The sequence below is a fragment of the Mus caroli genome, chromosome 5, assembly GCF_900094665.2.
Source record: "Mus caroli chromosome 5, CAROLI_EIJ_v1.1, whole genome shotgun sequence".
Classification (NCBI taxonomy): domain Eukaryota; kingdom Metazoa; phylum Chordata; class Mammalia; order Rodentia; family Muridae; genus Mus; species Mus caroli.
The window spans coordinates 67,935,152-67,948,170 of NC_034574.1; the positions used below are offsets into that span (position 1 = coordinate 67,935,152).

General features: G+C 37.4%; 1 protein-coding gene across 1 annotated transcript in view; it reads right to left on the reverse strand.

Annotated features, from left to right (window-relative positions):
- Positions 1–320: 320 nt before the first annotated feature.
- Positions 321–13,019, reverse strand: part of Chic2 (cysteine rich hydrophobic domain 2) — a 39,792-nt gene continuing 27,093 nt past the window's right edge. Inside the window, exons 4-6 of the mRNA XM_021163817.2 lie at positions 5,162–5,218; positions 4,940–4,999; positions 321–665 (exon numbers count right to left, since the gene is read on the reverse strand). Of these exons, the coding sequence (XP_021019476.1) occupies positions 615–665; positions 4,940–4,999; positions 5,162–5,218 (168 nt within the window). The 3' untranslated portion in view covers positions 321–614. The remainder of the gene's footprint in view (positions 666–4,939; positions 5,000–5,161; positions 5,219–13,019) is intronic.

Below are 13,019 nucleotides of genomic sequence, written 5' to 3' on the forward strand. Positions count from 1 at the left end.
GATGTGTCTACTCTAAAGAAATGACCACTTTTGAAGACAGGTATTTTCAAACCGGCTGCTAGTTCTTCATAAGGCTAAGCTGTATCTACTGAGACAAAGGATCCGGAACTGTGAGGTTCCTGGGAAGGTCAGCTCAGGGCCCAAAAGACCATATGAGAAAATTTACAGTTTCCAAACAACTGCTGTGGCCAATTCTAGAGGGAAGCCCACAACAGTGCATGAGCATGTTGTAACAGATAATATGCTTCTCTATGGTAAGGGACCAACAAGTAAAGGACTGTGTGTGTGAACCTTGTTGACAAAATAACAAAGGCTGCCCATTTTTATGCTAAGTTCGAATGTATTTTTTTTGAGAATACAAAAAGTAACCCTTGAAAATCAGAATATATAACAGAAAAGAGCACAATAACTTAAGTATTAAACATCTGTATGAAATAACTTGCAAAGTTTGACAAATATGCACACATAGAACATGCGGTTATTTAAAAAACAAAACAAACAAGAACACCACCCGATTCTGTAGAACCAGCATCATGTCACCAGCAGGAGAGCACCAAGCAAGGCACCATTGGAAAGACAACACACTTGGAAAGTCTCTATAAATAAAGCAAATGCTAATCTGGTCGAAAAATCGGTGTCTTTGGTAAAAATTCTATGAGGATGACCTGTAAAAGGAGAAGAAAAAAAGTTTTAAACAACTTAAAACAGATTTTTTTTTTAACCTTAAAACAACATCAGTGGCACAGTCGTACCCACTGGGAATGGCGAGCACATCAGTCTTAAACCAGACCAAACCAGACCTACGACCACAAGGCGCTCTGGGAAAAGCAAGAAGGGAGGGCACAGTGGGACAGAGCAGGGACAAGAGGGTAAGGGAAGAATGCATACAGACCAGACACATCATATACTACAGAAACGTCATGATGGAGCTCAGAGATAACAGATGCATGCTAACAAAACAGTGTTCTTTTGGAATCCATGCATATTTCAAAACTTTAATTTTATAATCTTTTTTAATGACAGGTTACTATGTGACCCTGGCTGGCCTGTAGCCTCTATGTATATCAAGTTATTTGCTTCTCCAGTGCTAGGATTAAAGACATGTGCCGGAGCGTCCACCCTGATCTTGTCATTAAAACAGACATTTAGCTGATAGCCTAGAACCTCATCGATGATTCTGGAGGCAGAGAGGCAGAGGCAGGCATGTCTTTGAGTTTGAGGCTAGTCTCATCTGCATAACCAGTTTCAGGACAGTCAGGGATACACAGTCTCACCCCCCAACCCCCAAATCCCTTTCACAAATTAAACATTTTTATTGTTAAAATTTTATTTGATGTCAGTAATTTCTAAAGTTGGAAGCTCATTTTTCTCACAAACTTTGTCTTGACAAGGGAGGATCTGATCATGTGCTCAGTTAACCTCTTGGGTTGATTTGCCTCAGGAAAGAACACTTCCATTCCAGGTTAAAAACACTTCTCTTTCTCTAGTTACCCTACAGGAAGGAAGCCTTAGGTGAAGCTACTTCTTAATGCCCTGGGACAATGGTTCTCACTGAGAGTGAGCCTGCTGAGTGCTCACCTGCGCGAGGGAGGAAGTAGAGTATCTCTATCCCTCTACCCACAACAAAGGCTCCACTAACACTAAGATGAGGGAGAAGAGAGAGGGAGACCCCTGTCTTCTGGAACCATGCTCACTGCACGCTTGAACCCACACCAGCTGTGGTTACCTGCACTACATTTTACAGGTCAAGACTCCAGGGCGCCTGTGGAAAAGGGATCACACAGCCTCACCCCTTACTGAGGAGTTCCTGGCAATTCATACATAGCTGCTGGGAGACATAGGTGCCTAGTCACATAGGCACTGGGGAAGTTGCCCAAGATCCAGTAAATAATCCTTTACTAATGCACAGGCCAGCACCCTGATGAAACCCAGCAGGTTATTTTTTAAAACAAAGAAATGATAAGTAACAGTGAACAGGAGGAAGCTGTGCAGGGAAGAGGGTTCCTGAGGAGTTGGGAGAGGAAGAAGAAAGAGAAACTGAGGGGAAGGGTGACAAATACACTGTATGCATGTTTGAAATTGTCCGAGTATAAGGAAAACCAATGTTAACATCGGTTCTCAGGGCTGGAAAGACAGCTTAGTAGAGCATTGGTTGCTCTTATAGAGGACCTGGGTTAGGTTCCCAGCACCCACATGGTAGCTCAAAACACTAACTCCAGTCCCAGCATATCCAACGCCCTCTTCTGGCCTTCAATGGCACCAGGCATGAATCTGGTACACAGACACACTTGCAGCCCAAACACTGATAAAACAGAAATGCATCTTTCCAGAAAGTCCTTTTCCTCCACCCTGCTTCTTCTTTGTGCTCCTTTTCCCTGTTTCTCATCATCTTCACCCATAAATAGACTGGACCAGATGGAAAGGTTCTTTGTAGCTCTAAAAGTTAATGATTCACTACTTAAATGATTTGCAAGTTCATACTGAATTAGTACTTAGGTAATCAAACACATCTTCTACTGTAGGGTTTTTAAATTTCAGGCTTCAGGGGTGAGCATACCATATTACAGTATAAAATTTTAAAACGTGAAACAGTAGTTATTTTTTATTTTATTATTTTATGTGCATTTTTCTTCATGGATACACACACACACCAAAACAAACAAAACACATGTGTATGCCTGGTGCCCTAAGAGATTAGGAAAGAATGTCAGATAGTCTGGGCTTAAGCTGTAGACAGCTATGCAGTGCCATGGAGCTGCTGCTGACTGGCCCTGGGCCCTCTGTAACTGTAACAGGTGAGTGCTCTTAACTGAGGAGCCGAACCTCCAGGCCAATGTGGCTGTTTTTGAGTCCGAGTTTGCCTTAGTTTTTAAAGAACAGTCTTCTGAAAATGATTTTGTTCACAAACCCCACAAGTACTTCATACCCAAGTAACAACAACAAAAATAATAGTTTTCATTGGTATTTTTTGTTATTTTATTTCTAACAATCAAAATATAATCAAGGGGGAGAACCTTAACAAAAAAGTTGTATAAAGCTATAGGCAAAAGTGTATGCACAATAGAAAAGTTCAAATTAACTCACTAAAGAGGCATTTTCTCCTTACTAGACTATGTGTGGTCATATTTAAATGCTTTAAAGAGCTTTTCAAGCTTTGTTTATTCCTATTTTTAAGTACCACAAATACACATATTCTAATATCTTTTTAAAAATCACTTTAAAATCAATTTTAAGCCAGGCATGATGGTGCACACCTTTAATCCTAGTATTTGGGAGGCAGAAGCAGGAGAATCTCTGCGAGTTCGAGGCCAGCCTGGTCTACAGAGCAAGTTCCCAGGTAGCCAGTGCTACTCAGAGAGAAATTGTCTTGGGGGAAAAATAAAGGAGAAAGAAAAAAAAATTACTTTTTGTATACCTTCTATGATTATGTGACATACAATTCATTTAAAAGTGCTTAATTATATAAAATTTCAAGGTAAATTAAAAATTTTCATGACGTATACAGTTCAGAATGTTTTAAAGAACTACTAATTTAATTGTAATGAGAGAATTTCTTAAAGATAAAAGAAAGTCCAGTGTATATACTATATGAATGAACATTTTTCATACAGCTCCACTTGGAAATCACAGAATTTAGATTTTTCTTTTCCCAATGCAAGAGATCCAACCCCTTGTGTGGTAGGCACATGCTCTATCATTGTACTATATTCAGTTTGGGATTGGCTTTTTTTTCCTTTCCAAAGTATATTTAGAAACATCAAAGAGTAACTAAAGCTTCATGTTTAAGTTTGGTGTTTTGGTTTATAAATGCTTAATAGCTAATTATTATTATTATTATTATTTCATGAAACCTTTGAAACGCCCCAAATGGCTATGGCTGTTCTCTCAGTAGGTAATAGACCTCTGACCCTCAATGATGAAATGATAGCACCTGCCAGGTCAAGCTCACAGGAGTCTTTCAGCTGTTTCCTTTTTATGGTTATAAAAAAGCAGCATGTGTCTTTCTCAACCTCAAAATTAATGTGATGTCATAAAAGTAAACCCTAAATTACTTAGTTTGTGAACAAATCGTTTGGAGGTTGCAGAGAGAACACATAAAATATCTCTGATGTTCAAGAAGAGAAAGATTTGGCTATTTAATAATGAAAGAACCAGAAAATGGCTTTATGATCATGTTCAACTATTTAAACATTTTAAAAATCAATCTGTTACACACACACACACACACACACACAATATGACAGTTATTTTCAAAGAACAGAGAAAATTTCTCAAAAATATAACAGTGCATCTTTCACAAAGACTAGTTTCAGTTTCAACAATTAACTCCTTTCTTAAATCTTTCTCTTTAATCTAATAGCCTCTACATGTTACACATATGTAAGTGTAGGCAAAATTAGCCATCTTTTAGAGGGCAAGACGGGTTGGCCAACATCTGTTTACATTTAAGGTAAGTGTACAAAGCAATGTTCTAGTAACACTTTGGAAAACCCACCACAGCCATGAGGAACACAGACAGTCAGTCTATAAAGGCGTCTCAGGCTCCAGCGGCCTGGCTGGAAGGTTCTCTTCCATACTTGGAAACTCATTAGCATGATATAAAACGCCATATCTGACGTGCTGCGTAACCAAGGTTGTGGTTATTCTTTATACAGCATCTAAAATTTCACACTCCATCAACACATGTTCAGGCCATTTTATCTTGGCAATTAATTTATTATTTTTCAGAACACAGTGAAGCCTTGTTTTCAAGTCATTCATAACTTTATAAATCAGTCTTGCACATGAAACCCAGGCATCTGTGAACCGTAGAAAATCCTTGCACTAGGGAGATTAAGCTCCTGACACCTTTGCTGATTAATAATCATGGAAAGAATAAGATCAGAAAGAAAATAAATGATCATTTAATAGAGAAGCTCACAAACAGCCCTTAACTTACATATTCCATCATGTTGTTCGTTTCACATTTCCTTTTGCTCAGTCTCCAGTGCAAGCACAGCTAGACATGAGGATGGCAAAAGAAGAGAAATGAGCTCCATTTTCCTGGGCACAAGACTCGCCCATTCGTCCACCTTTCATATTTTCAGTCCAACAAAAGCATCTGTTTCCATACTGTGCAATTCAGACCCAACAGTAAGAAGCTGCTCCCTGCAGGACTCACCTTGTGGTATAACCTATTGTTTTCCCATTCTAATAACTTCTCAATCGATCTTCGTGTCTGGAAGACAAATGAGGGGAGAGTTTACTCTTGACTGGTTTTAGAAAAGCTGTTTTGCAGCTGCTTTTTGTGTGAAAAGGGAAGAAGTATAAACCCACGACAGGGCAAGAGTGGTCTGTATTCCCATGCTCTAGCACTAAGCAGCAACCTCATCACAAACAGTAGTTTGTAAACAAACATGAATTTTCTTTTAAATATATATATTTTAAAAGTATTTTGCACTTACTAGCTTCTGATTTAAAAAAAACTATTAGCCTTAAAAGCAAATATCATTTGCCAAATTTAAACTTAAACCCCTACTTCTTTAGGAAACATTTCGCAGTATTTAAATAGTAATGAGCATTCCTTAATCTCTACTTTAAAACAATAATAATTTAAATATTAGCTAACAAAAAGCATATGGCCTTTAGGGTAAGTCTAAAAACATAATAATTGAAGGTTAATAAAGGAGGAAATGAGCTACAAAACCAAACTGATTTTAGGACTATATGAGAAAACCAGTATGCTGGTTAGTGCAGTTTCCAAACAGAGCCAGACTTTTATTTAACGCACCATGAAAGTAGTATCTGAGACTACAATCCACTTGGTAATCCAACAGTACTGTTCCAGGCGTCAGCTGAGCAGCTGACTTCCCTAGGCTGCTGAAATGGAGACTGCACAGCATGGAAGCTTCTTGCTTGGAAGTGTGACTACAGAGCTAATGCGTGGAGCCAGGTAACAGGGTGAGACTAACACTGCAGGTGTGGAAGAGAAAGCACTGCCTCGTGATCAACTGAGCTATGATGCAGCTATGGCTTGAAGGAAGAGATGGCCACTGATTTTGAATGTAAGTAAATAATAATATATATTATATATTTGTATATTATAAATAAGTAAATAGGTAACTAAATAAGTACTGATAATCACATAAAAACTTGCATGCCAAGCAAGAATGAGTGAGGTGAAAAACTGGTAGGAACAGCTGGTTTTGAAGACTGTTAATAAAAACATTAGGATTTATTTAAAGTCTCTACTGAGTCCAGTTCCAGCATTACATTCACTTCAGCATGCTCAACAGCTATAGACATTGATGTCACATAGATGCCAATTATAATTCATAGCTATCAACAAATTACCACGAGTGCTTATATTTTCCAATTTTATGTCACAAAAATAAGAAAATCAACTACTTTCTGACAATAATATGTCAATGACTAATTTATTACAGTTTTGAACAGTCTTTTTGGCAAGAATGTTGAAGAGAAAGTGCCCTTGTTAGCGCTGATCAGCAGCTCTCACTTGCTTCTTTGTAAGATAGCCTTTTAGAGGCAGCTCTCCTTTTAAATGAAAATAGGGCAGCAGTTATGGTCACACTTTTTGTTAATTTAGTTGCCAGTCAGCCCCAAATCAAAAGAAAATAAGGCTGCAGAGTGTAATTAACATTCAGTTCAGTCGTTTTGTCCCTTGTCTAGCCCCCAAGCTTTGTTAAAATTGCCATCTGAATGCTGAAGGCTGTAGGGAAATCGATTTGATTCTAATCGCACCATGAAAAGAACATGATCTAACTGCTTTCAGCCCTCCGTAAATCTGTACTAGGTCTTTAGCACAATGCAACTTCCAATTTAAAAAGCACTGAATGTCTCGTCAATGACTTTGTGAAGAAAAAAGAACAAGGAGCAGACATAAAAATTCCAATAGTTGTTTAAGCATTAAAGTTCATTTGCATCACAGCGAACCTGAAAAGGGCTGACCTCTCAAACCGCCTCTCAGGTCTATGAAGTTGTAGCCTTGACAAGCTCACATTGACAGAGCTCATTGACTCTGAAAGGCTACTCTATCAATGGTGAAAAATGGCAATAGGTTCTCCTATGAGCAGGCATCTGCCTGCCCACCCGCTGCTAAACCAATGGTAAAACCATTTCAAAACCTGAATCCACCTTGTAATCTTCCTTTCGAGAATCTTTTAATAATAGATTAAGATTACTATACAATTTACTGATGGTTTAAAGGGGATGGGGTGAGTTAAAGAAATAGGGTAGGAAGAAGTAGCTTTAGAAGTCTGTTATTTAATATTAAAATTACATAAAGTAGTTCCTAAAAACTTAACTATATTCTACAAATATTTATTACTCAAAGTATTTTTTTTTACCATACCATCAAGTTATCAGAATTTTAAGAGATGCTATACAGTGAGATCATCCCATCATCATACATACATACACACATACACATGGCATTTACCAATTTAAAATGAGCTTTTACTTATATCAACTACTGTACCAATATCTGTATAAAAGATAATTATGAAGTATGAATCTGAAATTCTAAAATATTTATGTAGGAACTCTGAATTTATTCTTTGCCTCTAATTAGGAGCTTAATGATAGGGTTGGGTTTAAATAATCGTAACCAACAATAATACCAATTTTAAAGCAAACATTTGCTATGTCCTATTCTGTATAATCATCTAAATATTCAGTATTTCTATACTGTTGGAGTGTGAATCAAAGCTGTGAATTAGTGCTTCTTACTCTAAGAGTTCTCTCCTGCTTGCCTGACAGGTGACAAAGGCCGCTGCACGTGCAGCTCAATCCATCACTGCACTTGACATGGCAGTGACTTCCAGTGAGGAGCAGGTGAGAGCACACAAAGCCAGAAAGGACCCTTGGTCTGAGTACATTTCTAGCACACTGAGGTGACAAAGCAGAGTGGTTCTAGTAATAATTTTTTAAAAAGTAAAAAAGAAACTGCCACAAATTATTTGTTAGTAACAACAAAAGATCAAATTAAATGGAAGAAAAAAGGTTTAACCATAGAGAATGTTTTATACTATGCAATTATTTTTAGTTCACAAAAATCAAAATATATTTTCAGGATGAAATACAATACTAATTTGGCAGATAGTGGGGAAAATATGACATTTCAGCATTATGAAAGCTATTTCAAAGCTTTTAAACTTCAGAGAGAAGAAAGCACATTTTAATTACAGTCATCTAGAAATAAGAGTTAAGAGTTTATGTCCACAAGGTTGTCAGATAGCTATTCTAATGAAATAAAAAATTCAACACAGTCAAACCTGCTATCGATTTACTAGACCAGAAACCTCATCATATAAATACTTGTCATTGAGTTTTACGTGATTATACTGCTTTGCAAACTCAAAGTATTTTAAGTTAATATGGATCAGAAAAAAATATACAAATCATGAAAAATGAAATACCAACAAAACATTATCCTTCTAGGCTACCTTCTAAAAATAAGTCATATTAGCTTTCTTAAAAGAATGTAGTGCTTGGGAAAAACAGCAGGTTGATAGCCATGGGAACTAAAACCCTTCTGTCTAGCTGAAAGCACCGGAGAAAGGGCAGTGAAGGCAGGCTTCAGTACAAGTTCCCTACAGTGGCCTTAATCCTTTTCAGTACTCACCCTGGGGTGGAAAGACAAGGTTAGTAGTTCTTTACCACGAATCTCCAGTCCTTTTTGCCTAGGCTGCCAACAAGAAACCTACTTTTATCACATGGAGTTTTGAGTTGAAAGGGCCAAGACCACCAGCTTACACCATGTAAGCAAAACAAGTCTTTGTGAGATGCTCTCATGCAGTGACCCTGATTGAGAATGCCAGTTCCAAGCAGCTAGACCCCATCAACCTGCCTCATCAGAGCCATTTTGAATGACAATTTTAAACAGTAATATTAACATATTTTTCATTTCAACATCTTTACGGTTATATTTTTCCTTACTGTTAGCTAGTTCTAATACAGTTGCTTGTCTATTCAAGAGTGACTAAAATTCAAAAATACTTCAATTACTGAACAGGCAGTGTAGACTTAAGCTAAGCATTTGGCTTTATTTTTGTTGCCTTCGGTACAACTGTGGAAAAGAGTCAGAACATAAAAATTACAAAGAAAACGAAAAGATCAGAATTCATAAGATGGCTAAGAATATTAATCAACAATAGTAAATATGGCATACAGTTTTTAAATTCTAAAGAAGAACTGAGAAGTAATTTAAAGTAACCCTAAAATAGTAAAACATAAACCACAAAAAAACTACTAAAATAGAAAATTAAGATTTCCTCAAAATTAAATTTTGATTTGCTCTAAAGCCTTTTTGTTATTGTCCCTAAGTGCTCTACCTTCCTAAGGAATTATTACTGCCATGCATGGTCCACACTCTGGGCCACTAAACATCCCTAAATTTTCCAGGACAAGGGACCAGTTAGACACATTCACAATCAGCTACTTGGGAAAAAAAATGGTTTTTAAAATTTTTACAACCATTTACAAAAGTTCAATAACTTAAGCCTGCAATTAAAATTTATTTGAACTAGATTTGTTCATTATATTAAACAATGTCAAGGCAAATTTCAAATGTTCAAGATCTTATTTAAAACATTTTGAAATCCAAACTGTTTGTAACTCATCAATTAAGATTTAACTAGAACAATACCGGTAAAGCATTTGTGATTTTATTTTTAACCCTTACATGTTTTTAAATAAGGATCTGTGCTTATGCATGTATACAAATGGAAACTGTAGAAATAAGTGAGACAACAATGGTTTTGAGGCTTTCAGAAGGAAACTGTATATAATTTGGAGCGAACTACTTTGATTTAAAGAGACAAACGATTCACTTCTGTTTGTTCTGGATTAATAATGTTAAATCCCATATTCCAGTGGTAAGCTGAAAATCAGAAAGTGTATCTCAATGTAATTACACATACAAAAACTGGAATTTGCCAAGATAAACAAAAATATGAGCTGATTCCTCAAAGGAAATTCCTTTCCTATATGTAAAAACTCCTCTAAAAATCTACATATGAACACTGACTTTCAAATAGTGTAGCCACAGTGTTACAGTAAGACAGCCTTGGCCAACGTGTGGAGCAGTTAGATGGGGAGAACCCAACAACTGGAGACATGTGCCGAGTAGGAACACTCAGGGTGACTTTAAAGGAGCCCAGTAACGCACAGTTGCATGACATTTCATCAGGTTAGCAAGTGCATCTTATTTTTTTAAAAGGCTATACTGGTATTTATGAATAATAAAAGTTTTGAACTTTTCCAGAAAAGTACACATGAACACATACATACATAAAATGCTGCACAAAATTTTAAGGAAATTGATATTTGAGAATAATATTTGAAAAAATTTCCTTGGTAAGATTTTTTTAAACTAAAATTTAATTTCAAGTAACAGTAGAAAATCAGAAAAACTTCGTAAGTCAAATAACTTTTGTTAAAAGATACAAATGCCATTAAGGAGTTCAAGGTTTTGTTTTGTCTTAGTGAGGAAAGATGGACAAACTAGAAGGCTCCTGCTGTAATAAGACTGTAATAAACAACAGGAGAAACAAAAATGAAAGCAACAAGTATGCAGCCTGTCACTCAGGAGTCTGACCAAGCGAGGTGCTTTGCTCCCAACAAGACGATCAGGCAGCTTGAATTGCTTTCATTTTACATACAAAAATGGAATTCGCTAGGACAAGGAACTTAAAGCTACAGTAGAGCACAGTGGTGCTGTGACCTGAAACCAAGGTTATATTCTAGAGCTACCAACCTCATGTCCTTTCCGTCAGAGGGCAGAACTACGAATATGTAAAGAATATGTTTCTGAAACTATCCTAACAGAAATGTCAACTATTACATGCAAGTTGTCTAAGCTACTAACCAGGTTATCTGCCTTAAATAACCAACTCAAACTAAAAGTATGATTAATATAGTCAAGAAAACAGAAGAGAAGTTCTGATTGAAAACAGAACTTCAGAAGAGAATAGAAATGTATAAAAACATATGGACGGGCTGGAGAGATGGCTCAGTGGTTTAGAGCACTGACTGCTTTTCCAGAGGTTCTAAGATCAAATCCCAGCAACCACATGGTGGCTCACAACCATCCGTAATAAGATCTGATGCCCTGTTCTGGAGTGTCTGAAGACAGCTACAGTGTATTTACATACATAATAAATAAATCTTTATCAGCCAACTGAACAGAAAAGGGAGACCACATCTTTCTACAAGCTACCACATCAACAATATCATGCTGAGACACATGTTAAAATTGCAAATGTTGAGTTTTAAGCATTCATAGTGTTACTGGAACCTTACAGATGCATTTGAATCTGAGAGCTAGGAAAATGGTCCAGTTAGTAAAGTGCTGTAAGATCCCAATAACACTATTAAACATTTGCAATATTTTTATTTAATTAAAAACAGATGATCAAACCGGGCATGGTAATGAGTACTAAAAATTCCAGAACTGAGGGGGCTGAGGCAGGAGGCCTAGGCCAGCCTGGGCTCTATAATAAAAATCCTATCTCTAAACATCAGTACTATCCCTATGAATACCTTAATTTACATAAGAGACACGTCCTTTAAAATGAAGCAACAGTAAATATACTGTTCAGCTACAAGCAGTCTTCTATGAGAGCACTTTTCTAGAGTTACTAATTTAAGACTTCAAAAAAACAAAATCTCACAATAAGATTTTAATAAGGAAAGAGCAGACATGCCCAGACCCCACACCTAGAATTAGATAAGCAGCAGTCACTTCCTTCAGTTTGGTCTCCTGTTTCTTGCGCGCTGCATTAACATTACATGCACTCTCAATCTCTGCTTTCTCTTTGAGATGATTTTATGATTTTTAATTGTGTGTAGATGCGTGTATCTGTATCTGGGTATGTGCACATGGGTGCAGGTGCCTGAGGAAACCAGAGTCATTGGTTCCCCTAGAACTAGAGTTATAGAAAATGCCCTCACAGACTTGCCAACTGATAAATCTTATTATAGAGATATTCTCAGTCGGGTCCCACTTCCCAAATGACTCTAGCTTGTGTCAAGTTGACACAAAATCAACCAACATAATAGCAAAACTTTGTCTCAAAAATAAAATAAGTATTTGTAGGTTGGTATCACCACTCCAGGTAGGAGCTAATGGGAGAGGACCCAGGGATAGACTTATGGCCTGAAAGACAGAGGTAGAAACCAGGAAAAAAAAGGCGCGGGAGGGGAAGTGAAGGTAGGAGTGGGGAAGGTTTGGGGGTGGGACTTCAGGCATGCTTTTGTCTTCCTGTTTTAACAGCATACTGGTATACAGAACTGTGTCTGTGGGTGTGAGCGTGCTTTATCTCTTCCTCTGTTATTCAAACATGATCTTTTCTAGCACACCTACTCTTTCCAGACTCCACCACAGTCAAATCTCCAAGTCTTTGGTTGTGGCTACTAGTTTCTCCTTGGAGACCATGCACAAAATGCCCAGTGTTGAGTTTGTGTATTGACCAGTGATACAAGAGGAGGAGGAGGAGGGAGAACACATGGAGTTGGGTGGGTAGAGAGATGGGGAGAAGACAGAAGAGTTGGGGGAGGGTAAAAACATGATCAAAATACATTGTATAAAAATTTTAAGTAAGAAATCTTTTAAAGATTTGTTTTCAATTATGGGGAATTGGCACACGAACGTGTGTTTGCTGAGTGTAGGTGCCAGTGAAGGCCACAAAGGGGCCATCAGAGTCCCTGAAGCTGGAGTTAACAAGTGGCTATGAGCTATGACATAGGTGCTGGGAACCAAATTCAAGTCCTCTGCTCTTAACCACTGAGCCATCTCTCCAGCTCCTGAAAGCCCTTCTTCCTCAATGAAAAATGGCCTATGCTATTTTCTTCTACAATTAGGCTTTAATATATAATTTCTGCCTTTACATTGAGGACTCCAGTTCTATACTTAACTATTCTAAAAGTATCAATAAAGTTCAGGGTCAAGAGTATTGACTCTGTTGCAGGGGAGACTTCTCTCTCTCTCTCTCTCTCTCTCTCTCTCTCTCTCTCTCTCT